This window comes from Podarcis bocagei (assembly GCF_964188305.1).
Source record: "Podarcis bocagei genome assembly, chromosome: 1".
Taxonomy (NCBI): domain Eukaryota; kingdom Metazoa; phylum Chordata; class Lepidosauria; order Squamata; family Lacertidae; genus Podarcis; species Podarcis bocagei.
Window position 1 is genome coordinate 116,095,543 of NC_138125.1, and position 27,324 is coordinate 116,122,866.

Genomic DNA, 27,324 nt, shown 5'->3' on the forward strand with positions numbered 1-27,324 from the left:
TTTTGAGTTATGGTACAAACTGCAAAAAGGAATTTGCAGTAGTTATTGTTATTATTTATTACCCACACTTCACCCCAAGTTCCCAGGGTGGGTTACAGCAATTAGAACATTGCTTAATGAGATAAGAATAATTTGGAGAGTGGGGTAAAGGAAAGAAATGTAAAAGGACAGGTATCTAAGGACTCTTAGTAGTATGGGAATAAGCAGTTCATCCAGAGTTCTTATGCTCTAGGACTGGTTTTCAACCAGTGTGCTGGGGTGCCCTGAATGATGGTAAGGAGTGCCACAGGCAACACTGGTCTACATCCTTCCTTCCCTCCCTCCCTCTGATGCCCTCTCATGTCTTTGCCTCCCAAAGGCTTGCACAACTGTTTGTTGCAGCAGCCCTTGCTACAAGCTCCCCAGGCGAATGCTGTCTCTGGGGTTGGCCAGGGGATACTGGTTATCATGAGCTCAGCCAGCCTCAGAGTAAGCAAGCAAGCAGGTGAGGGAGCCCAGCCAGCCAGTCCACCAGACCTTGCTGTTGGGAATGAACAGACAAGTGGGAGGCTTGGCAGGCAAGTGCTGTGTTGGCCTTTCTTGTGCTTGCTGTGTGCAAGGCCTGCCTGGAAGCTAAGTGTCCGGTGCTGAAGGGGAGCTTTACCGCCATGCAGGCCTGGCAGCACCCACTGCTGTCACTGCTGCCTCCCAAGGTAGAGTTCTGGCCTCATGTTCACCTTTGGCCTGTCTCCGTCGGGCCGCCAAGGCATCCTCTTCCCAGGCCCCTGAGGAGACAGCTTTCTCTGGGGTGGGTGGTGCAGAGACTGGGGGCAGTGGTGACAGCTGCTTGAAACAAGGGAGCCGTGGACTCAAAGGGGTTGAAAAGCTCTGCTCTAGGATATCCTGAAATCAAACTGTAGTAAGTGTGCCATTGTAATATTTACATTGGGGGGTGTATATTTCTGGTATGCCATCTGTCTTATCTATAAGAAGACAATTGAAAGGCTAAAACCTGTGGTGATGTAAAGAGTTGAGGTACACTTCCCCCCGTTCTGATTTTCTCAGTTTCTTTTATTGAGCTGTTTTGGGTTCCTGATACTTTCTGTACTCCAGCTCCCTTAAAAGCAAAACCGCTGAAATCTTCCCCTTTTTGAACTCTCTCTTGCAGGATTGTGTTAAATAATTTTAAACAATCAGTTGCTGTTTAACTAGGAGCAAGCTGAGATGGTACTTTAATAGGGTTTATATCTGTATTTAAGGAGAAGCCCTCAGGCTAAGCATTCAAATGAGCCATTCTGGAATACTTGCTGTAACACTAAAGATCCAAGCTTTATTTTAATATTAGGTTGAAATCCTGTAGACAAGATCTTGAATGAATAATTTAAAACATTTGCATTTTTTCTGGCAGTGTAACTTGCAGAACAATACTGATATTATTTGATTAAATATTGGACAACTAGCCTACTTAGGCAATTTTTAGAAAGCTATCTGAAATCCCACATGTAGAATAACTAATCCGCCTTGACCCTCAACATCCCCCCCCATCTCGGTGCTGAGACCAAAAAGATGTGTTGAATCACAAAGCCCAGTGGAATTTTAGATAGGGATAGAAAATAACCAAACAACCCATTGAATATTGTCCACTTTTTACTTGGCTTGCTTCTTTAAAGCAATTTTGCCCTGTTCTTTAACTGGAAAAGCTGTCTGCGGGGCTTACAAAGATTAGTAGTAAGAGAATCCCTGCCCTCAGGCATACAATATGAAAGATATAACACTCAGTGAAAAAGGGATGGGGAAGGAGGAGGGAAAAACAAACTCGGGCAACAGTTTTTAAAGTTATAGTCAGCTGTATTGTAGAACCAGCTAAAATGGAAATAGTTCAGGTAGCCTGAGAGAATAGCTACCACCAGGTGACAGTGGACCAAAAGCAGCTGGTTCTCAGCAGTGGTAACAGAATAGTAGTCAGATATTTGATTGTATTAGAACTGTAAAAAAAGAACAGGGTTAATTATACTAATTACAATAATTTGTATTAACCTTTGTTCCTGAGGACTTGTGACTTGTGCTGTTCACATACAGTCCTAGGTTATATGTACAGTAGGCCGAGTCCACTGTACATATAACGTTCACACGCTCACTCACTTTTGGTATGCTATCTGTCTGATGTATAAGGCCAGGGACAGACCCCAGCCCTGTTTCAAACTTGCAGTTGGAAGAGTGGGAGGGCAGATGCTGGTGGGGTGCTCCAGGCTCCGTAGCAGCTCAGCAGCCAACCAGTTGCAAGTTTTTCTCCTAATGTTGGGGAAAAGGTGGTCATCATTCAACTCCCAAGTGATCACAGACCTCTGCAGCTCTAACATTGGTGGGATGACTCATTCCTGTCATCACACATGTTGTGGTAAGTGAAATTCCTGTTGCACTGGAATTTCCAGCTAATTCCCCCCTCTCCCCCTACAAACTACTATTGAAGTCCTCCTCCCTTTCAAAAGCAGTGTGTCATGCAGTGTTTGGGAGGCCAGAGAGGTTAAAAAGAAAAGGGGTGTGTGTGAGTCTAAAGCTCTCTTGGGATCACAGGACTGGTTTTGTGGTTCTTTGAATCTTGGCATATGTTGCAGGTGGGCTGGCGTAGTTTATAGATCTAATTGGACAAAATTTCCTGGAAAAAAATCTTTACAAGTAGTCTGAGATGGGGTCTAATATTTTCATCAGCCCCCTATCTGAAGGCATGTAATGACTAGCATCAGTAAGATTAATTCGGGAAAGCTATAAGTAAATACTGTTTAAAGTTGAATTACTTACCAGTCTTGCTTTTTGGCTACAGAAAACATAAAAAGCACAAAACATTTAAAACTGTGGTAAAAGGCTGAGTGGTTTGAAAGCTTTGGTGAAATAAATATTTCTTCACTAAGTGATAAATATTTTCAGAAAACAACCTTAATTTTTGATACTTTTCTGTATAAATATTCTACTATAATACATAAGGATATAGCCATAAGATTGAATAATGTACATTGATACACCTAACCGCTCTTTGTTTCATTACCAGTCTAAAAGTGTGTACATTTTAATGTGGTTACGCTACTGTCTTATGCTGTATAATGCTCAGTGTGGTCTTTCAGTGTCTTTTCCTTGACCCTCCCCCCCCCGTTCTTATTTATGTCCAGCCAGTACGATGTTATCCAGTTGCAGAATGTGTGTGTATGATTGAGATATAAGTAATATATATGTCAAGGGAGAGTTATTTAGCTAGATGCATATGAAAGAAGGTGACTGTGGAAAGGCCTTTAATCATATTAGACTTTTTATGTGTTCATGAGTTGGAGAACCATACAGACCCTCCTGAATTTGGGCCCGCAATATTTACCTTTCATTTTTCTCAAAAGGTAAACTTTTATCAAGATTCTGTTGCTGATGCCACCCTCTTTTAATATTTTGATTATTCTATGGTATCAAAGTAGTTGAACTGGTCACGCATTTCTTCCTTACATAGACCCAGACATGAACAATGACAGCATTTCCAGTACAAAATACACTGAAGTCTAATTGGCTCTACATACTATTTAAACATAGATTATGCTGAACGTTCTTTTACATGCAAAATATGTAAATTTTATTTTACATAAATATGTTGCCTGCATGCTCCATTAGACTTCAGTCTATTTTGTACTGGAAATGTTCTTAATTGCTTTTTGACTTTGATATATGATGTCTATGTAAAGACAAAGTAGAAATGAATGGCCACACTGACCTAGATACACAAAAACTAGAGTGGGCAGGATTTTTCATTTTTACAGTAGCCAGGAGTCATGAGATGCCAACCTTCAATTTCATAGTTCTGTTGACTGTGAGAACCAGCTTTTTTTATGAAACAGGGAATGCTTTCCATTTTTGTGATCCATATCTGTATAATGAAAATTGAATTTGGGTAAAAGTTTTCCCCCTCTATTAATGTCAAATGGAAGAATATAATTTTAAAGTGTGATATTTATCAATGAAAATATCAGTGAAAATCCCTGTGTAACTTTGTGGAAGACATTGTCTATCTAGTTTATGCTCACAACTGTGTGGCATAGATGTGTGTTTTTTAAACATTTGAAGGGCATGAAATTATTAATTTTTAAATTAATATAGGAAGTTGAAAGTTGTTCTAATTCTTCGCTAGTCTTTTGTGTAACTTCATTCTTTCCCTTTCTACTGATTAGTTTGTATTCTGCAGGAATAACACATTTGAGCACTGCTGAAAAATACTGTGTGAAAATCTACTTTTATAACTACTGAATATCCTTGTATTCATAGTCTCTCTTCCATTTCCTCACCAGTGTCTAACACGCTATCCTCTTGCTTCTTTTTCATCTTTGTTTCTTTTGTTGCTTGTGTTTTAATGTATATTGTGTTATATGGGACTGCTTAAAGAACCGTGACTGTATTTTATGTTTGTATCTACATTTTATTTTGCATGCTTAACGTGGCTTTGCCTGGATATTCTTTTTGGTAAGTTCTGAATTTAAAGCGTATTGTTTTCTCCGTAGTAAAATCTGTAAACTCTGCTGTCACCTCTTTTCCCACCTCAAGAAATCTGTCCTTATTTTTTTTTCATGCTGATTTGTGCTCATAAATGGTTTTGCTTTGTCTAATTACTCGTATAACCAATTCCTTTTTAACACTCTCTAATCTCTAGTACTTATAGTTAATAATTTTGGTACTAATGTGTACTAATTAGCTGGTAGTTGGCGCTTATTAGAAGAAGCGTTTAGTTGCAGGCACCATCACTTTCTAACATGCTTGGAAGGATTGCATATAGCCCAAAGGTGTATCCTTGCTTCTACCTTCTGCCCCTTGGCCCATGTGGATAGGGAGGTATGCATGTGCAGCAGTGTGCTGCCAGTTCCTGGAATGGAAAGCTAGCTTGTTTGCTACTTGCCCATCTAGCCCTCCCTCTCCAGGTCAGAGTCTGGCTTGGACAGAGGTCAGGAAGGGGAAGCAGTGCACTGGCTTCCTGTTTTCTTGACAATTGCCAGCAGAATGGTAGATGCTTACATCAATGGGAGGGAGAGTGACTTATTGAGCTCAAGATAGGAGGAATTGCGCCCCATAGTTTGTTCATATATTAAAATCACAACCATGAAGACCTTGCTATTGGAGAAATGCACTAAACATTTGATCACTGCAAAAAATTGTGTAGCTGCTTCTTGCAAGTATGATTCCTTGGCTTTCTTAAAATTATGCATTTGTTTCCAAGAACTGTTTAGTTTATATGTGTGTGTGTGTTTGATTTGTAGCAACAGCTTGCTCAGCTGCAGAAAGAGAAATCAGAAATTCTGAAGAATCTGGCTTTATATTACTTCACGTTTGTTGATGTTATGGAATTTAAGGTAAGGCACCTGAAGTACAGATCAGCTGCTCTTGCAGGCCTTGGTAGAATTTCACAACCATTGAGTGCAGATTAAATAATTTATTATGAATTGCTTTTTAAAAGTGCTTTCTATGTTAAAGTAATGGATATTTTTTAAATTGTTTTTTAAAAAACATATTGTTGTTATTCGCTGAGGGTGTGTTGTTTCCCTCCCCCCCCCCCCAATTCAGGAAAAAAAGTCCAGTAATAATTTCAGTAAGCAGTCAGATTTTTCCTTTCCCTTTTTGTTTTCAAGGACCATGTCTGTGAATTGCTGAACACTATTGATGTTTGCCAAGTCTTCTTTGATATTGTAAGTCCATGAAAGTTTTTAAAAAGTAAATTGAACTGCAATTCTTAATACATTTACTAGCAAGCGAGCGCAAGTGAACACATTGGGAAATTACTTCCAAGTAAACATGCATAGGATTACACTGCGCAGCTGAGATAAAAATGACCTGAGTCCTAAATAGTTTAGGCCTTTATAAATCAATACAAATACTAAGAATTGTGCCTGGAAATGGACTGGGAGTTGAAGTGGCTGTTTAAACATTGGTCTTGACCTATTCCTTTAACTGCAGTAAAGGTAGAAAATGGTCAAATGATGCCGTAGCTCATTTCCAATGTATTAGTTTTGACTGGGAGTTTTGGTCCTCTATGTATGCACTGCTTTCTAACATAATTCTTGGAAATATTTGAAAAGGCCATTCAGCCTGGAGTCCTCTAAGAGTGAGTCCATTGAGCTGTGCTAACCTATTACACATTTTAGTGTTTAGAATGTGCTACAGTAAATAAAGTTAATATATTTAAGGTGCTTCTCTGTGTTTAATAGGTGGTAATTTTAAGTTGTTTGAGACTTTTCAAATGCATATGAAATGTATGAAGGATTAGAACTTGAAGATGATATGAGTAATCTGTTACAATACAAAACCTTTTTTTATATTTCATTTCTAGACTGTAAATTTTGATTTAACAAAGAACTACCTAGATTTAATCATAACCTACACAACGCTAATGATACTGCTGTCTCGGATTGAAGAGCGGAAGGCCATCATAGGGTTGTACAACTATGCTCATGAGATGACACATGGAGCAAGGTAAAAATGCATAGCACACTGAATGTCTTTTTTGTGATGATTGGGAGCATGTTATAAAATACATTTTCCTTAATCTCGTTTGTTGCTTTTTTTAGTGATAGGGAATACCCACGTCTTGGCCAGATGATTGTGGATTATGAGAACCCTTTGAAGAAGATGATGGAGGAATTTGTGCCACATAGTAAAGTATGTATAAGCCTTTTTCCTCTTTCTGAAATTTTGTCTGACTGTCTTTCCCCCCTTTTTTCTGAAAATGAATGTGTGTAAGTTTTTTTAAAAAATAGAAAATTGAGGATAAGCAGTTTTTAATAAAGTTGTCAAGCTTTCCCCTCTTTCTGTGTGCATTTAAAAGAATTAAATAGTTCATTTAGCACTATAATGGAAAAGTCTTCAGGATATTTCCATATAGGGTCCTTTTTACAACCCAAACCCATGATAGTTTGTAAGGTTAATGGCAATTCTGAAGATGTCTACTTAGTAGAGGAAAGGTCCATTGAATCCATTGGGGCTTATTCCCAGGAAAGTGAGTATAGGATTGTAGGCTTAAGTGTGGGAATAAGGTACCAGCACACCGAACCACCTCTTCAGACACAAGTGTGGGCCTGAAAAGGTCAAGTTGGGGATGTGCATGCACAATCCCTGCTGCAGTGTTTCACTGCACACCAATACTACTTCAAACCTTCCCATATTTAGAAAGAAGGTCTGAAGGGGGATTCTAAGCACATTCAGGTGAATGCACTTAGAATTCCCCTTCAGACCCTCTCAAAATTAGAACACCTGAAAAGGGGACTGTGCATATAAACTTCCCACTTTTAGCCCTTGTACATTCTCCACAAAATCATGAGGTCTGTTATCTTCACTTCTTCCCAGTGTTGCTCCTTTCTGTCCTACTCTGCCATGACTATCCCCATCCTTGCAAAAAAAGCAGAGTAGGAAATAAATATTCCGTGCCCATGACAGTTTGAAGCAAGCTTCAAGTCTTTGAGAAATGATCAAATTGGTTCTTCATTTACATATATTTAGCTAAAGGAGGCTTTTGGTTCAGCTTAGAAATTGACTGTAGGGATAACATGCTTATACGGTATCCAGATTCTCTTAATATCAACCTAGTTATTTAAGAACTTACAATTTGCACTTTAAAATAATATTTTAAATTTTAAAATCCTTTGGCAAAGGTTCAAGTATGTGAGACAAGGAAAAAATATATCAAGTCCCAGCATTTCTCTCATACAGCGTTGGATAGACATGAAATACATGACCATTAGATGCTTGAGAGTACTGTAATAATGGAATAGATTAGAAAATCTTAAATTGTATTTATTGTACTTAACTGCTAATCGTTCAAAACAATATGTTTGTATTTACTGTGTTCTAGGCTCTTTCAGATGCCCTAATCTCACTCCAGATGGTCTATCCTCGACGAAACCTCTCAGCTGACCAATGGAGAAACGCACAACTCTTGAGCCTCATCAGCGCTCCCAGCACAATGCTTAATCCTGCACAGTCAGACACAGTACGCTACTTTACTTTGATTGAATTCTGTGGAACTTAAAGTTTGTGAGGTTTGCTTTTGAAAATTCCCAGCTGAGGTTATTCATTCTCTCTCTCTCTCTCTCTCTCTCTCTCTCTCTCTCTCTCTCTCTGTGTGTGTGTGTGTGTGTGTGTGTGTGTGTTTAATGAGGCAAGACTCCCCCCGAAGGAACAAGTGTGCATTTTGGGGGTACTTCTGGATCTACTGTTACTCAGGGCACAAGTGGCCTCAATGGCACACAGTGCCTTCCATCAGCATCAGCTGGTGGCCCAGATATGACCCTTACTTTTGCTGTTTGCAAAAGAGTGTTTGCACTCTAGTAACCTTTAGATTAATTACTGCCATGTGTTATATGTGGGGCAGCTGATGAAGATGGTTTAGAAACTGAGGCTAGCACGGAATTTGGCAGCCAGATTTCTGACTCTAATCTGAGTGTCTAGCACTAATTCTGTCACAACTGTGCCAGTTACCAATTATTTTCCAAACTCAATTCAGAGTTATGTTTTTGATATATAAAACCTTATGCACCTCAGGACCCGAATACCTCAGGTGTTACCTCTGCTCATATGAACCTACCTGAGCTTCATTCACCATCAGAGACCCTTCTCCATGTGCCTTCTCTGAGGGACGTGTGGACAAGAAGTGGAGTCATAAGTCATAATGGATATGGGCAACTTTGTCCTCAAAGTGTCTTGCAAATGTGTTGCAGCATTATACCAAAGGTTCTGTTGCATCTGCCCCTGGGCCAGATTTCCAAAGCTCTGCTGAATGACACTGAGAAGATGCAGAAGAATAGTTGCTTCACCACAAAGTAGGCCCAGTAATAGTCTCTTGCTAGTGTTTGAATAACCTTCCCATGAGTTTTACTCTACCTGTCCTCCATGTCTCTTCCCACTGCCTCAAAGCCAGAGTGAGTAACAAGTGGATCTCAGATCATTTAAGATCATTTTGATCTGTGTGCCTCATCAGGCGGCTAGGTCATAGCATAGATTGTCCATTTGTTCCTGGAACCAAAAAGATGTACCATAAGCTCCTAGAGTTAGAACTGTGCCCAGCATATGGACCGTGCCAGAGTGTGCCCACACAAAGGATCAGGAAGAGTTGGTTTAGAGCAAACGTGGAGAAGCCCTGAAAGTGTACTTTAAACCCTTTTGTACCCCTGAAGCAGCCCTTCCCTAAATAAATGATTTCACTTAGAGAGCTGTTATTATTTCATCAGCCTTGTTTAAAGTATTGTACCCAGAGCTCATGTGTTAACTAGATTGCAATGTGTCATTTTCTGATAAAAAAATTCCTTCCTGTAGCACCTTAAAGACCAACTAAGTTAGTTCTTGGTATAAGCTTTCGTGTGCATGCACACTTCTTCAGATACATTATGATTCCAACACGGCTACTGGCACAGTTGTGACAGAATTAGTGCTAGACACTCAGATCAGAGTCAGAAACATTATGGCAGACCAACACGGCTACCCATCTGTAACTGGAATCATTTTCTGATGACAGCTTGTTTTTACAAACAGATGCCATGCGAATACCTGTCTCTGGATACAATGGAGAAGTGGATCATATGTAAGTTTGATGTTCTACTGAAGTGCTTCCTGTTTCTTTACAGCTGTTTTCATGTATAACGGAGCCACGAAGTCAGTTCAGATGTAACAGTGCCCACCTCTTAGCCATGGTTAAGAGAGCAGGAGCATTCATTCTGTCTCCCAAGGCCCAGTCTTCATATGTGCAAAATTCACTCACAGCTTACCAACATAATCGTAATGAAGGTTTGGTCTTTATCAGGATTCTTTAACAATTTTCAAACCCGGTTTTAAAACAAACTGTGCTTAGCAATAACCATGGCTAGCATTGGTATTGACTTAGCTATTAGCTTAGTGAAGACACTGGGCGGCAGTGTGCAGGGAGCTCATATATGGGAGCTAGGCTGAGGCTATTCTGATCTCATTATCCCATTAATAAAAGGCAATGTTACAATTGTGTAAGCTCTAAGTGCTGAGGTATTGGAATTTTGTAAGCATGTTCCAGAGCTAAGCACTTCTAATTCCATTGGTATCTATGGGGAAGTAATAGAACTTTTAACTACTTAACTTTGGCTGGATTTTGTCCTATGGGTCAAAACATCACATCAGCAGATGCAATTGGACTTGCCCCTTCTCTTTTCCCACCCATCAAATATGTTCTGACAGGTTCTCCTAAATCGCCAGAGGAGTTTTTGAAGGGTGGGAGCAGGAGCTGCTGGGTGGAGGAGAGAAAGACTCCTTTGCATTTGATAAAGTTCTTTGTGCAAGTTGACACCGTTGGCTGTTTTGTTACTGTATTTGGCCAGTTCAAGAGTACTTATACATGCTGTAGAATTTCATTTTGCAGCATGAATAAATGCAGATGATGTGCTAGAAAAAAGATATACTATTTATGGGTAAAATGCACAAACTTTGTTTTGCTATCTTATCCAGTAGGGCGGGACCTGAGCCTCTCTTTCAAAAATTGCTTCCCATGTTGATGTTGCAAATTTATAATCAGATTTATCAGCATTTCTTTCTACTGTGCATTTTCTATATTAAGCCTTTATTCCTAAATTGATTATTGTGAGCTGTTAGGATACTTAGGCAGTTAGGATACTTGGGCAGCATCCAAACATTTCCACTGGCACAAGCACTTTTGGCCATACAATGGAGCTTCCTTTACTCATTCATCCCTCATGTGTCCCCTTCCTAATATGTTCTGGGTTCCCCCACCCCCCACCCTCTGGAGCAGATTCAGATAAGTGGGGAAAGGAGAGGGCAGGGAAATTCCGCTGCACAGCCAAAAGCTCTTGTCCTAATGGAACTGTTTAGCTGACTACAGTCCATTGACTGTTGAATGACAAGTAGGTTGAGGATTTACCTGTTCGTTGCAGTAAAATAAATCTATGGGGAAGACCACACATGTGACAGAGCAATCTCACTTGCATGCAGAAGCTCCTTTCTGTCTCCTGCCCGTCACCTTGTTGGGCTAGATGGACCAATGGTTTAACTCATTATAAGCTTCCCATGTTCCTATAAAACGGTGGTTCCCAAACCTCCCCCCCCTCCATGGACCCCTTGAAAATTGCTGAGGATCTTAGTGGAGCACTTAATGATTTTTCAGCTTGTTATAGCAATTGTAACACACTGTGCTAGATGCTGTATGATTTTTAATTGTGTTTTTAGTGCTGCTTATTTCTTCTTACATTAGATTTTATTGCATTCCATGGAATTGTAGTACAGGGGAATCCCCACTTACATGGGGGTTCCATTTTGGGCCAGCCGTGCGCATCACCAGGATGTGTATAAGTGAGGATTACCCCATTTCGCTTCTGGCCCTGTTCCACCCCCTTTTTGCACCGTTTTCTGCGTGTGTGTCAGCTGGAGCGCACATGCATTCAAGTGGGGAGACACCTATACAGTTAAATGCAATATAAGAAATAGGACAAAGAATTAAAATACCATTAAAAATCAATATGAATATTTAATACAATGGATGTGTCATCTCCTATCTTCAACTACAAATCCACTGAATGCTGCAGACCACCTTAATGAAGCTTGTGGACCACTGGCGGTACAGACAACAGTTTGAATTTGTCACCATGAGTTTTACATAATGCTGATTTCTCTTTCTTTTTTCAAAGTTGGGTTTATTTTGTGCCATGGAGTCCTGAACAGTGATGCAACTGCTTTGACCCTTTGGAAGCTTGCTCTTCAAAGCAGTTCTTGCTTGGCTCTGTTTCGGGATGAAGTCTTCCATATTCACAAAGCTGCAGAAGACTTGTTTGTAAACATAAGAGGGTACGGTTTTTGAAATATAGATATAGATTAGATGTTATTGCATTCGCTATATATATGCATATAGTGGCAAATGAGAGATAGATGAGCAAGAGAAATCTTGTGGAATTCAGTGATATCTAGGGTTGAGATTGAGAAAGCAGCAGCATATGCTCTCCCTCCTTTTACTTTACTCCACCTAAAATACCCCACTTTCCTTTACCCAGGTTCTTCATTGTGCTTGAATTGGGGTTTTTTACACCTAATTCTTGGAGCTGCTTTAAATTTAAACTTTGCTTTTGGTTGCATGCCTTTCAACTTTGTTCAGAAATTGAAGCCTAGCTCCACGTTCACTTATTCATAAGTCTGAGATGGCATTTGATCTAAATACAGGACCTTAACACTGGTTAGTTAAAGGCAAGTTTTTCTTTCTGATGCAGTTGTAGAGAGATGTGAAGTCTCTATCACCAATATGTTTATACATTTTGTTTACACTTGCAGCTATAACAAACGTATTAACGACATACGAGAGTGCAAGGAAGCGGCTGTATCACATGCGTAAGTGTACTGTAAAATATGTTTTTATAAAATACTACTAATTACGTGTTTTAGTATTTAGCCAAATTATACAACTCTGTCAGCAATTTTGAAAGATAGTTGCTTAAAAGTACCTCATGGCAAACAGAAGAATCTCCTGCTTGTTTTGGGGAGAGAGTTGCCAGTTTCTCTTTCCTCATCTGCTGCTCCTACATACTTGGAAGGTCCATCTCTCCGTAGCTGGTTTTGCTTCCTGTTCACCAGCTGGATCTTTCAATCCAAGCCTATATTTTATACGATGGATTCCACTCTGTGTTTCCTTACATTGGGAATGGAGAACTTCAGGGCCAAGGGCCAAATGTGTCTCTCCACACCCCTATCTGGCCCTTTGAACTCTCTCAAAGTCACACACACACACACACCCTCACAGGCCACATCCCTTGCAGTTCTGCTTTGCACTATTCTTGCCTGACTGGAACATGTCCTTGAACTCTGGTAATGCTGCTTGGATGGAGGGCAGAGTGGTTACTGTGTGTACCCTACTGTACAATGGTAAAATTCATATTAAGTACTCTGCCCGCTTTGACCTCTGGGCCCATCCACTCTGGGCATGTGGCTCATGGAAGATTGCCCAGAAAAGAATTCAACCCTGGGATGAAAATCATTTCCTACCTTTGCCTTACATAGAGTTGTAGAGCTGGAAGGGACCCTAAGGATCATCAAGTCCAACCCCCTGCAATGCAGGAATATTCAGTTGTCCCATACAGGGATCGAACCTGCAACCTTGGTGTTATCAGACCACCTTCTAACCAACTGAGCTCTCCAGGCACGGCTGGTCAGATCTTGGATATTATTATTTAGTACAGGGGTGGCAAATATGTGACCATCCAGGTACTACTGGACTACAACTCCCATTATCCATGACTGTGGGTCATGCTGTCTGGGGCTGCTAAGAGCTGGAGTCCCCAAAAAATCTGGAGAGCCACATGCTTCCCACCTCTTTTCTCAGACCGGCTTGCTGCATACGTTACATAAAAGTCAGAGGCAATGTTCCAGCCAATATAAAAAACTGCCAAAACAGATTTTACATAACTGTTTTCTTTAAATCTTTATTTCCACTGGTAACATGAAAATGTAATGGCCTCACAAATGTATTAAAACTTGATGTTAAGGAGCAGTATGAGAGGTGGTTTTTAAACACCATTTTTAATTGAGAATGGACTGCCATGGACCCTAAGCACAACTTGAAATGATTTGTGAAATATAGTATATTGGTGATTAATTGCAGTATTTGTATTCTGAAAACAGTGGTTCAATGCACAGAGAAAGACGCAAATTTTTACGGTCTGCACTGAAAGAACTAGCTACTGTCCTGTCAGATCAGCCAGGACTGTTGGGTCCCAAGGTAAGTAAGCTTAGTAAGTAGGAGGGAAATTATTTACGGGCACAATCCACAAAGTTCATTTCCATTTGCTGTACATTCACTTATAATATCTGCAAAGGGAAACATTTTAATGTGTGTTTGGTTTTTTCCAGGCACTTTTCGTCTTTATGGCATTATCGTTTGCTCGTGATGAAATTATTTGGCTTCTACGACATGCAGATAACATGCCAAAGAAGAGTGCAGATGATTTCATAGATAAGTACGTTTCATATCTGGTATATTTTAAAATTCAGATTTCTTGCATGATATGGAACCCGCTGTTGCCAAAGCACTTTGGTATAGTGTACTACTACTTGTTTTTCTTCTTATTCTTCAGGCATATTGTGGTCTTGATTGCATTGATATATGGAGGCTCTTTCCTTGACTTGGTTGATCACTGTTATTCCTAGATATGTTAAAATAATGTTTCCTTTCGCTGCTGTGGGATTTGAAAACAAAATTTCATTAAGATACATTTGTGAGTGTAATGAATGCAAAGCCATTCAGTTCAGAATAATGTGCTGGAATTCATATAGCAAAGGTCTCGTGTCTATCTAGCCACGTCCCCATACTCAGCTCCTTTAAACAGTCAGCATGCATTGGGCAGGGTAGTGATGAAAAATGCCACATTGGCCTTAGTCCAGAGAGCTTACGTAGAAGCTTCCCTAAAAAGATTTCAAACATTTTCTTTGATTCTTCACATGCCTGCTGCTACATTGTAGGCCTGCCTTGAAATGACATTAAAAGTGCAGTCCTATACATGTCTACTTAAAAGTAAGCCCCATTTAATTCAGTGGTATTCACTCTCAGAAATGTGTGTATAGGAGTGCAGGCTAAGTCTTAAAAGCAGCTTATCATTCCTGTGTGTTTGTGTGTTCAGATCACAAACAAAAGCTGTGCTGAGCGTGCAACAGTTAGTTGCATAACTCTCTAGTCTAGATTGTAACCATTTCCAAAGGGATAACTCTTAGTCTGTTTCAGCAAAAGCAGCCGAGTCTTGTGACTCCCCAAAGTACATCCAATAATTGGGGTATAGTTTCCTGGTGTAAATATGAAGCAAGTTGTACAGTCACTTTTTCTAAATAAAGAAAAAAATTGTCCAGTAGCACATTAGAGACCAACTAAGTTTGTTCTGGGTATAAGCTTCCGTGTGCATGCACACTTCTTCAGATACTTACCTGAATCTAGATTCATTTTTCTGTCTTTGCAAATTGTGTCTGTATTGAAACTTCACTTTTATATATTAACAAATAGTTGAATGCCTTTTTCCCCCAGTCAGCATGTGGTTCTTCACATACATAAAGTTCCATAACTGATTTACGTTTACAAATTGTAGAAAATCCTGATATCGCAACAAAATAAACGAGTAGTGGCAGGCCTTTAATAGTTGCCCAAGCTTGGTCTGCTAAGATAATACCTTCAAGATCAGTTTGGCGATAGTACTCCAGGATCCTGGAGGAGTGTTGCCTTCTCTTGTGGCTGTTCAGCACCCAGCAATCTGCTCCCCAAAACAACACATAATTTTCTAATCAGAGCAATGTAAGAGGATGTGTGCCGTGCACTTTTATTGATTGTCAGTTCTAGAGGATCAACAGAAACATTTGTCCCGTAGGTTGTTTTCAAAAGTGTTTCTTTTGAACTTCAAAGCCTGTTGTGACCCAGCCCTTAACATTTTCTGCAAGTAGCTTCCTACTGGGCTTGAAAACAAGAGTGGTGATGTCAGCAAAACCATCCCTCTTTGTTTTCTTAATTCCACTGCTTCGCGCCCCCCCTTCCAAATATATCTTTTAATAGCTGTTTTCTTTAATTATGTGGGCTCACTGGGGCAAAGCTAGAGAGCTTTTTCAGTAATAAAGCAAATGTGTTTGTTTACTTAATTATGGCCTTCCACATGTAGTTTCCCTGCTAGCGTTCTCTCTATCTCACTGAAAACTTGGATATACTTAAGTAGCAAATAACCATGATTTAAGGACCAATAAATAGCCTGAAAATGAGAATTTCACACCATGACATTTTTCACACATGCTTACATTAGTCAATATTCTTTGTTTCTCTTTCGTTCCTAAGGCACATAGCGGAGCTGATTTTCTACATGGAAGAGCTCAGGGCACATGTACGAAAATATGGCCCAGTTATGCAAAGATACTATGTGCAGTACCTATCGGGCTTTGATGCAGTTGTCTTAAATGAACTTGTGCAGGTAAGTGGTGAGGATATTGCTATAAAAAGGTTACAAGTACTGAATTAAGTACTGACTTGTTGATTTTCATCCTGAGTGAATAAATGCTAAGAAGTTAAAATACCCTTTAAAGTATCCTGTAAGGTGTGAGCTTCTATTAGGGAACCCAAAGACTAAAACAGGATATACGGGTTCCATAGAACCTACATATTTTGTACAGACACCAGTCAATCACAGATACATAGTTACTATCAATCACTGAAAAATGACTACCGTATTTTCCCCTCTATAACATGCAGATTTTTTCTCCTAAAAAGGAAGGGGAAATGTCTGTGCGTGTTATTGAGCGAATGTGTGGTCCCTGGAGCCGAAAAATCAGGCAAAAATCAAATCGCGCTTCACGGAGAAGGGAAACCTGAAAAGAGGAAGCGGCTGCTTTCCTGCATTCTGCCTCAGGGTCTTACTGCCCACCCTCTTCTGTTTTGTTGCTGTGTTTGCTGAAACGGAACAAAGAGCAGGGAAAGCCCCTCCCCTCCAGGCAAGCAGAGGGGAAAGCAGAGTGTCGTTCCTTCTAATTCCTCTCTGTGCTCCGGTGCTGCTGGGGGAGAAGGAGAGAGGGGGAGGGAGAGAGAGAGAGGGGGGGCGGGAGGGAGAGAGGGGGGAGAGAGAGAGAGAGAGAGAGAGAGAGAGATGGCTGGCTTGGGTGGGGAGAAACTTTTGCCTTTCTTTCCTCCCTCCCGTTAAATCCCTCTCCTGCATTCTTAGCCAGCTGCTTCTCTGCACACCCCTCTCATGTCCCTTCTTTGTTTTTCCTTCACTCCCCACTTAAAATGTGGTTACAAAGCATAGATCCATATGGATCCTCAGGATCTTTGCATTGGGTCACCCCAAATTCACCATCAGATCACATAGCATGTCCATGGCTACAGCCTGCACCAAAAAAAATCACACACCCACTGTTGCCTGGGGCTGCAATGGTGCAAAAACGTGGTTACAAAGGATGGATCCACAGGAATTCTCAGGATTTTTACATTGGGTCACCCCAAATTCACCATCAGATCACATGTCTGTGGCCACAGCATGAAGCACAAAAATGATACATCCACTGTTTCATTCAGAATGTTTTTTCCCTTGTTTTCCTCCTCTAAAAACGATGTGCGTGCTATGGTCAGGTGCGTGTTATAGAGCAAAAAATACGGTATTTTACTTTTTCATTGCCCACTAGATGGAGCTCAGATTTTATACTACACAACAGATGTTCAAAATTTAAACTAGTAGTCATCCTGTAGGGATAAAGCTGCTTGTATTTGGGAAGAAATAATCTTTTTGTTAATTTTCAATAGCATGTAGTTAAGATGACATTGTAATGAGGGAAGGCTGTTTGAAAACAAAATGGAGTCAGTCAGCAACCAGTGTCTCTTCTCTGTAGTTCTCAGCCCCTTTAATTGTGTACATTATAGCATTTGTTTATTACATCTGGATGGGCAGGGGAGCTCTTTAAAATGATCTTGCTTTCACAAATAAATATGCAGGCTCCTATTATACAGCGCTCATAACTTCCATTATTTTGGACTACTGCTAAAAATGTGCTAAATTCTTGATTCCCTATATAGAGAAACAAATTACAAGCATCATAGACTTGGTGGATTAAGTGACATTAGGTGGATGAAGTGATATTGTCACCCGTGAAATAATACTAACCCCAGTTTGCAACCCTATGTCAGAAAAACAGTTTCCACACTTTAATTGCCCAAGTGAAAGTCTGAAAGTTTGTGGGCTGATTTTGAGGTGGTGCAGGGAGAGAAAGCAGGCTTTCTGTATACAGCTGCCCTTCTTCTCATGTACTTCACACTCAGTACTCTCTCATACATAAACTATGTGCATCTTAGTCCTACATGTGCTCCACTGGCACCACTCACTATTTATCCCGCTACTTTTTAAATTTATGTCCTTATATTTATATCCCACGTTTCTTTCATTGTGGAGCCTGTGTGCTATTCAGGCAGTGATAAGGCCCAGACCTAATTAAGTGGTGGCCTCATGTGCCTTCATACCATAACCTGTGATCTCATACACAGACAAGCACCAGGCTGAGGTCCAGATGGAGCTGCACAGAAGTTTCCTGCCAGCCACATATCCGTTGATGTGTTCTCCACTTTATTGTGATGTAGTGATAGTTGTGTAGCTGGCAAAATAACAGTAGCGTCCTGGTTTCTGATTTTTTAGAATCTTTCGGTATGCCCTGAAGATGAGTCCATCATTATGTCCTCTTTTGTAAACACCATGACCTCCTTAAGTGTGAAGCAAGGTAAGTTATGTATATGTAAGCCATGAACTTAAACTATGTCTGCCATAGCAAAATTGGAAATAGTGTGTCTTAAGTGGGTAACATGAAGTCCTGCAGATTTTGTTGGGTCGACTCTCAGCACCTCCCTACAGCTTGGGCAATTGCAGGGAAGGTGGAACTTACAGTCCAAGACAATCTGCTGCCTTAGAGAGTACTAATTCCTGTACATATTGTGGATAGATATGTAACATTCAGATCCTCTGTGCATTTCTGCATATAGAGGGCACTGCCATGTTCATGAGAGGAGTATACAAGCCTTGTGAATTGCTGCCTCCTTCTGATGACTTTTGGAAACCCTACATTTGCTATCCATTGGCTTGTGAAAAACTAAGGTTGCAATCCTATATATACTTGCATGGGAGTTAACCCCATTAAGTTCAGAATGGACTGGACTGTAAGGCATGTATACTTTTGAGACCGTAATCCTACACATGCTTACCTTGGGAATAAATTATACTAAAAAGCGTGGGTCTTTCTTCTGAGTAAATACACATAAGACTGCTCTGTAAATAAGATATACATGCCAGCTCTCCCCACCCCTCCATTTTTTGTTGACTTTAAATATGTGTATTAAGTGGGTGAAACATTTGTCCAAATGGTTTTTTCATATTTTGTTTTTCCACATGTTGCAGTTGAAGATGGGGAGGTATTTGACTTCAGAGGAATGAGGCTCGATTGGTTTAGATTACAGGTAAGAATTACTATTGTGCATTCTTCAAAGCAATATTGCTTTCCCTGTGTTAAAGAGTAGATCAGTTTTAAATCAAAGTGATTTAAAATAATTGATTTAAATATTTGAGTTCACATTTTGAAATTCATGTATTCCCAAACAGGCATTCAGGAAGGGAATGGTTCACAGTATGAGCAGGGTGTTTTTCATAAACAAACAAACAAACAAAACAGCTAAAAGGAGGATAAAGCCAAGATCATGGTGGAGAAAAATATGTAGGCTGACTTTGGCTGAATTTGAGTAAATTCAGTAGTAGACTACCATTGCTTTTGCTACTGCCCATAATATGAATGATGCAAAGTTGTAAAGAAGGATAGATTAATTCATATGTGTTGTTCAGAAAAGGCAGGCATTGTGAAAAGGAGATGACATATTCAAAAAAACCTGTGCTGCTTTTACTTTTTAAAGTAGAATGGCACATGAAATACCTGAAGTAGCATATATCAATGTACAAATTTAATCTGAATTGAAAACTTTTTCAAGGATAAACTTCAGGAGACGTTTTCACACACACACCCATTGTTCAAAGCAGGAGCACAGAATTACATCAAACAGTTTCAGGAAGCGTGAAATAGAGTGATAAGGATAGAAGAAAAGTCTGTAATAACAAAGCTGTACGGCCAAATCAGAGTTGAGAAGGTTATGTCCTGTTCTTCAACACTTTATTACACATACTCAAAGAGAACCTTTGTAGAAAGGTCACATTGCCAGACACTAAGCCAGTCATTTTTCTTAGATGTTGGTTAGGAGATAATGTAAAAGGCCTGGTTTTCCTCAGTTGTTCAAAGAAATTGTAAAGGCAAACAGAGTTGGAAGAACATACATTCCTTTTTATGCAATGCTGGATTTAGGTTTGCTTTTAAAACAAAAAACCCACCTTCCAAAAATAAGACAATACGGTATATGCTTCAAGCTCTGTTTTTTGAAATTGGGCCCAGTAAATCTTTGGCTACAAACTAAGAGGAATTTTTGAACAACCAGCCCTTTTCAAGTAACATCTGCAGCAGTAGCAAAATAGTATGGCATTACTATGCCCTGATATTGTTTTGATCCTAGTAGGGTGCCACTTTGAAAATACAGTGGTACCCCGCAAGACGAACGCCTCGCAAGACGGAAAACCCGCTAGACGAAAGGGTTTTCCGTTTTGGAGGCGCTTCGCAAAACGAATTTCTCTATGGGCTTGCCTCGCAAGACGACAGCCCATAGGGAAATCTCCGGGACAGCGGGGAAGCGCAGCGCGTCTTCCCCACTGTCCTCGGACCACCGCCCGCCGCGCGGCATCGGAACGAAGCTCCGATGCCGGGCGGCGGGGGGGAACGCCTCCTCCCGCCGCGCGGCATCGGAACGAAGCTCCGATGCCGGGCGGCGGGGGGGGACGCCTCCTCCCGCCGCGCGGCATCGGAACGAAGCTCCGATGCCGGGCGGCGGGGGGGGACGCCTCCTCCCGCCGCGCGGCATCGGAACGAAGCTCCGATGCCGGGCGGCGGGGGGGGACGCCTCCTCCCGCAGCGCGGCATCGGAACGAAGCTCCGATGCCGGGCGGCGGGGGGGGACGCCTCCTCCCGCAGCGCGGCATCGGAACGAAGCTCCGATGCCGGGCGGCGGGGGGGACGCCTCCTCCCGCCGCGCGGCATCGGAACGAAGCTCCGATGCCGGGCGGCGGGGGGGGAACGCCTCCTCCCGCAGCGCGGCATCGGAACGAAGCTCCGATGCCGGGCGGCGGGGGGGGGAACGCCTCCTCCCGCCGCGCGGCATCGGAACGAAGCTCCGATGCCGGGCGGCGGGGGGGAACGCCTCCTCCCGCCGCAGCGCGGCATCGGAACGAAGCTCCGATGCCGGGCGGCGGGGGGGAACGCCTCCTCCCGCCGCAGCGCGGCATCGGAACGAAGCTCCGATGCCGGGCGGCGGGGGGGAACGCCTCCTCCCGCCGCAGCGCGGCATCGGAACGAAGCTCCGATGCCGGGCGGCGGGGGGGAACGCCTCCTCCCGCAGCGCGGCATCGGAACGAAGCTCCGATGCCGGGCGGCGGGGGGGGAACGCCTCCTCCCGCCGCGCGGCATCGGAACGAAGCTCCGATGCCGGGCGGCGGGGGGGGAACGCCTCCTCCCGCCGCGCGGCATCGGAACGAAGCTCCGATGCCGGGCGGCGGGGGGGAACGCCTCCTCCCGCCGCGCGGCATCGGAACGAAGCTCCGATGCCGGGCGGCGGGGGGGGAACGCCTCCTCCCGCCGCGCGGCATCGGAACGAAGCTCCGATGCCGGGCGGCGGGGGGGGAACGCCTCCTCCCGCCGCGTGGCATCGGAACGAAGCTCCGATGCTGCCGCGCGGCATCGGATGGCTTTCCTGAAGACTTGGGGTGGGAGGAGGGTTTTCCTTCCCACCGCCAACATTCAGAATGCTGTTCTGAATGTTTGCGGTGGGGAGGAAAAACCCTCCTCCCACGCAAGCCCCGGGAACAGAGGGAAAGCGCTGCGCGCCTCCCCCTCTGTTCCCGTACCTGTCCTGAAGGCTTGCGGTGCGGAGAAAAGCCCTTCTCCGCACCACCAGCCTGGCAAGCGGTTTCCCTAGGAACGCATTAATTGATTTTCAATGCATTCCTATGGGAAACCGTGCTTCGCAAGACGAAAAACTCGCAAGAAGAAAAAACTTGCGGAACCAATTAATTTCGTCTTGCGAGGCACCACTGTATTTACCTTTTCTTCAACAAATATTATAAGCAAGTTTTGTCTATAAATATGAATTTGACTCTTAAGTATAAGTAAAGCAACTGAAAAATAAGGCTTGCTTAGTGAATCCTCAAATAACCTCTTTTTGTGGATCCGTACATTTTTTTAAGTCCCAGTTTCAAGAATGAGCAAACCCTCAGCATGTTCCAAAAGTAGATAGGGAGGAGTAAGGCAGCTGAGAATGGGTTGTATTTTAAACTTAACTTGCCCCAAGCAAATTAGAGCAAGCTACAGTGCTACCGTGTGTGTGTGTGTGTGTGTGTGTGTAGATTTTGCTCATTTTTTAAAAAAACTAATGCTTGCATTCAAGTGAAGGCAGATTTTTAGATGAGAATTAGAAGCTGGATAATGTGAATTGTTACTTTTTTATGTGTCAACAGGCCTATACTAGTGTATCTAAAGCTTCGCTTGGCCTCGCAGACCACAGAGAACTTGGAAAAATGATGAACACAATCATTTTCCACACAAAAATGGTAGATTCCTTGGTGGAGATGTTGGTGGAAACATCTGATCTTTCTATATTTTGGTATGTTGTTAAATATACCAAAGCTTCCTCGTGGTTGTGACTTTTGTTTTGTTTTGCTCTTGGGGAAGAGCCAATGTGCAGTCAGCTGGAGACTGTCTTGTATTTCTCAGGTCTCCTTCTGCAGCCGCAGCAAGATAACATATTCTGTACAAAAGAAAATTACAAATACCTATCTCTAGGATTTCTGTGAAGGGAAGGTGCAAATTATGAAGTGCTATGAATGTTTAAAATGCAGTGGGAGTAAGCTTAATGGAACTCAGTTGGGACTTCTGAGTAGATGTGTTTAGGATTGCCTGGTTAGTAAGTTCTACATGCTGTAGAGGGTGGAAGTGAGTAATCCTAACCTATGCTGGGTCTTACTAGTCCTTTTGGAAATTTTAGAAGCAGCTTATACTACCCCTAAGGGTAACTTGGGGGTAGCATAATCCAACACTTTGCACCCCCCATTAATTTCACCACCCCACATCAAGTCATTGATTTTGCTGTGCTACAGTACGCATAGTGGGAGGTTTAAATAATACATTCTTTCCCCCCTGCTTTCAGTTCCCTTGGTAATCTAAAGTGCCATGAGTGCAACTCTTATATTATTAGGATCTGGTACAAGTGCATCTAATTGCTCAAGTTCAGTGATTGTGTGGACATGGGATAAAATGGCTGGCATTTTAAATTTTTCATGTGCTTAGTTGCATCTGTTAAATTGTTTTTTTGTTTTGTTTTTTTTGTAATTACTTTGTCCCAGTGGAATGAAAACTTAACCTGTGTTTCTGAACAGTTTCTATAGCCGTGCTTTTGAGAAGATGTTTCAGCAGTGTTTGGAACTGCCCTCTCAGTCCAGATACTCCATTGCATTCCCACTGCTTTGCACTCACTTTATGAGCTGCACCCACGAGCTGTGCCCAGAAGAGGTAAAGAACCCAAAATCTTCTCTTTGATATTGGTTTTCACAAGAAGAGAGTAAGGTAGAGAAACATAAGTAAATTGGGGGCATGGGATAGAGAAGTGTGGCAAGTAAGTTGAAATTTACAGCTACAAAAACTTGTTTCTTAACTCTGGTTTTTTAGGGAGCCACATTTGATTAAGTGGACATTTTAAGTTGTATACACAATGAACAGTATCCAGTGCTCCTGTTCTGCTAGTTCAAGGGATGTGCAGATACAGAAGTGAAATTTTCCCTCCTCACCTTTCCCCTGCATCCCCTGTGCACCTTCAAAATCAGCTCCAGAAGGACCCTCCAGAAAAAGGGGGGGGGGCACAGGGGGAGAAGAAGTAACGGAATTCCTGTGGTGCCAGCAGAGCTCTGCTAGAGCAGCTTTGGATACATTTATTTTTTTAAAAGCAAGCTTTTTGGATCTTCAGCAGATAACTTCTGGTTGTGAGGCTTGATTTGTTGCTGTTCCATGGTTCAGTGTTTAAATGAACTTAGTGCAAGCATGTTTCACTTGATAATGATTTTTTAAAAAATGTTTTTAAGCACCATGGCAACAATTTAGAAAAACAAGGTTTCTGTTTTTATCTTGATAGAGACATCACATTGGGGACCGTAGTCTTTCCCTTTGCAACATGTTCCTGGATGAAATGGCTAAGCAGGCTCGGAACCTTATCACAGATATTTGCACTGAGCAATGTACTCTAAGTGACCAGGTGAGAATTTAATTTTAGTCCCATTACCCTGCTGTGGCAAAGTTTCTGTATGGGTCACTGAAATAATGCACATTCTTTGTTTAGTCCCTGCTTCCATTTCCCTCCCTCTTTTATTTTCCCTGGGTTTATTTTTAGTTTGCAAGCCCCTTGGTGTAGAGTCATCACATAAATGTGCCATCTCCTTTGTTCTTAAAATATGATAAAGTTTTCCATAAGGTTCTAACAAAGTTCTGCTCATAATATTTGTAATAGAAGGCTGTTCTTCTCCTGTTCTTAACTAGAAGGAATAGTAACTATATTGAAATCACTTGAGTTGGTATTGAGTAGTTTGCAAGTAGTCGGTATATTGGAAACAAAATGAACAGTTTAAAATCGAAATGCAAAGTTTGATTTATTTAATGGTGATGGTTTTTGTGAACTGCAGCTCTATTTTGAAACTAACTGCATTTTTTTTTTTAAGTTGCTGCCAAAGCATTGTGCCAAAACCATCAGTCAAGCAGTAAATAAAAAGTCAAAAAAACAGACGGGTAAGAAAGGAGAACCAGAAAGAGAAAAACCAGGAGTAGAAAGCATGAGAAAAAACAGGCTGGTGGTGACCAAGTGAGTCTTTTTCATCCTTATCTTCTCTTTTGAATGTTGCTTAACAGGCAGTCTAACTTCTTGAACCAATTCACTGGCATTTTGTAGATATAATTTTTTAAAAAAATGCTCTTGTGGGTCGTATCCAGCTGATGTCATCTGCTGACAAGAAGGCATCAGGCATTAGAACACTAAGAGAGGAGGTTTCCATCAATGGCCTCCTCCAAATCTGCTGCAGACTGGGAATTACTGGAAAATATATCCCCCCCCCCCAATTTCACTGACTGGTACCTTCTGTCAGTAGAGAAACACCAATTGGATGCCATCCTATGTGTTTATATAAAAATATGTCATGCACTCCTATCCTGTAAAACAACCTTACCTTTATGAACAGTAATCCTTTTCTGCATTCCCATTTAGCATGCTAAAAAAAAATGGGTGAGGTATAATAATCCAGTCTTGTACGTATATGACCTATGCCATTGTTTTTAGCATAGGCAAGGGTAATATGTGGCTGTGCTTTAAAATACCTTATATATCCTTACCCATCTTTAATGTTTTTTGGGTTGAGATGGAAGGGGGCTGTAATAGTTATGGCTTTGCTTATGTGGCTTACATGTTTGTGTGCATAATTTTTGTTTTGTCTTTTGCAGTCTAGACAAACTGCACACGGCACTTTCTGAGCTCTGCTTCTCCATCAATTACGTTCCAAACATGATTGTGTGGGAACACACCTTTACCCCAAGGGAATACTTAACATCACACCTGGAAATTCGTTTTACCAAGTAAGTGGTACCAACTTGCACATTTGATACTTAGTTGTCTTGAGTACTTTTAAGAATACCGTATTTTGCGCCCCATAGGACGCTCCGGCCCATAGGACGCACCTAGTTTTTTTGGGGGGGGGAAATAAAGAAAAAAATTTTTATTTCCCCCCCAGGTGCGGGGCTGGAAGAACCAGGTTGGGGAACAGTGGGAAGGCACGCTCTGCCTCCCTGCTGTCCCCCGAGCTTGTGGGGCTGGCGATGGGGAGAAGTGCGCAGTCCCGGCACGGCAGGCAGCTCTGCGCCGCCATCCCGAGCGGGGCGGGACTTAGCGCCCCGCTCGGAATGGCTGTGCACATCTGCCTGCAGTCCCGGCACGGCAGGCAGCTCTGCGCCGCCATCCCCAGCGGGGCGGGACTTGGCGCCCCGCTCCCGATGGCCGCGCAGAGCTGTGCTGAGCCGGGGACTGCAGGCAGCTCTGCGCAACCCTCAGAGCAGGTCTCCCGAGGGTTGCGCAGGGTTGCGCAGACCCCTCTCGCTCTCCAGGCTTCAGCGAAAGCCTGCATTCGCCCCATAGGACGCACCCAGATTTCACCTTCATTTTTGGAGGGGAAAAGGTGCGTCCTATAGGGCGAAAAATACGGTACTTTAACCTGCTTTTCATCATATAATCCCATTAACACAAAATTTCCCCAGTGATAGAGGAGGTGGAACAATGTATCCCTAAAATCAGTTAAAAATTTCATGAAGTCACCCAGAGCTCCTCATGCAGCTGCAAACTTAAAATGAATGTCTGGTCTGGGCAAAGTTATATATTGTACTAATTTCAAACTCCACAGTCTCTGTGTGTCGTCTGATAGTTATCAACCACACAACAAAAGGTTTATTCTGGCACTTCCTTTGTACCATGGCAGATGCTTTTTTAGTGTTCCTCCTTCCACAGTGCCAAGATCATATGAGGGACTACCATGTTATGGCCTAGTGCTTGTGATGTTGCTCAAATGGTGTGGGAGCAGATTCCACACTGCAAAGGGAGCTCTGTGCGATTCAAGTCTTTAAAAAGCAATTGTGCACTAAAGAGTCAGCAGTGCTGGATTCCCAAAAAACAGACCATTCTGCCATTAAAAATATGGTTAGTTTAGTAGCCCGTATAAACATGTTTTTGCTATTTATATCGTGACTATTTCTCAGTGTGGGTGGGTTGGTTGCTGCTGTGCCATTTTTATTTTTGTTATGTGACAGTTTCTGATAGAAATCTCTGAAAGCATGCTTGTGTCAGGGGCAAGCTTGTAAAAATAACTAGCAATGTTCTTTCAGCATTGAGACTTATTTGCTAGAACTTAATAAAAGCATTCATTTTAAAAAATTTATTCTCGTCCAATATAACCAAATAATTAATCTTGAGCTGACATTGCCCTTCTTTTTCTTTTGCTCCAACTTCCATCCAGCCTAGTGGTTGCCCATACATAACAGTTTCTACCTGCTAGTTTCAAAATCCCCAAAATTTAAGGAATCAATCCTATTTTACAAAAAGAAAAATTGTGCATGCATAATTCTAATTATGTACATTAAAAGTTGGTGAGTGGGAGATGGAAAATGAAAGATTCATATCCTGCTAGTATGTGGGAGCTTTTAGTATATTGGCCGTGCCGTTATCTGATTTAATAAGCAAATAGTAGACTTGCATCTCAAGGAAAAAGAGGAACAGATAGGAAACAAGAATTTTAAAATTTCTCACAGCTGTAACTGTTAGGACAAAATTGGTACAAATTTTAAACAGCAAATCTGCCTTTTATACAGGGGTCAAATAGATAGCAATACTGTAGTTCAATATAAGATTTCTGAATTTCCCTCCATACATCTTTCTGTACTATGGCTGTGGGGAGTAGCTTTCTTCAGCTCCAGTTTACAGCTTTCTAACACCCAGCCGCAGTGTGCTTTCACTCTATGTTGGCAATATTCAGCAAAGTCAGAGTAGACAGCAGATAATGTCAGAAAAGTACAGGTGCCATTTGGTGCAAATTTATCCCAAATTTATCCCAAATGGTCAGTTAACACTACATGCCAGGTCTGAAGAGTGATGGCTCA

At 41.9% G+C, this 27,324-nt stretch overlaps 1 protein-coding gene across 4 annotated transcripts in view; it reads left to right on the forward strand.

Moving 5' to 3' along the window:
• NCKAP1 (NCK associated protein 1) overlaps positions 1 to 27,324 on the forward strand; it is a 49,301-nt gene that overhangs the window by 11,214 nt on the left and 10,763 nt on the right. For 2 of the 4 annotated variants that reach the window (XM_081202302.1, XM_081202304.1), the window contains 18 exons: positions 5,265 to 5,351; positions 5,628 to 5,684; positions 6,326 to 6,468; positions 6,564 to 6,654; positions 7,844 to 7,981; positions 9,520 to 9,568; positions 11,652 to 11,808; positions 12,286 to 12,342; positions 13,630 to 13,726; positions 13,858 to 13,964; positions 15,812 to 15,944; positions 18,150 to 18,231; positions 18,903 to 18,961; positions 22,107 to 22,252; positions 23,025 to 23,157; positions 23,774 to 23,893; positions 24,354 to 24,493; positions 25,126 to 25,257. In XM_081202302.1, coding sequence (XP_081058428.1) covers positions 5,265 to 5,351; positions 5,628 to 5,684; positions 6,326 to 6,468; positions 6,564 to 6,654; positions 7,844 to 7,981; positions 9,520 to 9,568; positions 11,652 to 11,808; positions 12,286 to 12,342; positions 13,630 to 13,726; positions 13,858 to 13,964; positions 15,812 to 15,944; positions 18,150 to 18,231; positions 18,903 to 18,961; positions 22,107 to 22,252; positions 23,025 to 23,157; positions 23,774 to 23,893; positions 24,354 to 24,493; positions 25,126 to 25,257 — 1,928 coding nt within the window. Of the gene's footprint in view, positions 1 to 5,258; positions 5,352 to 5,627; positions 5,685 to 6,325; positions 6,469 to 6,563; positions 6,655 to 7,843; positions 7,982 to 9,519; positions 9,569 to 11,651; positions 11,809 to 12,285; positions 12,343 to 13,629; positions 13,727 to 13,857; positions 13,965 to 15,811; positions 15,945 to 18,149; positions 18,232 to 18,902; positions 18,962 to 22,106; positions 22,253 to 23,024; positions 23,158 to 23,773; positions 23,894 to 24,353; positions 24,494 to 25,125; positions 25,258 to 27,324 lie in introns of all 4 variants that reach the window. The other 2 variants (XM_081202303.1, XM_081202305.1) reach the window with 1 other exon arrangement.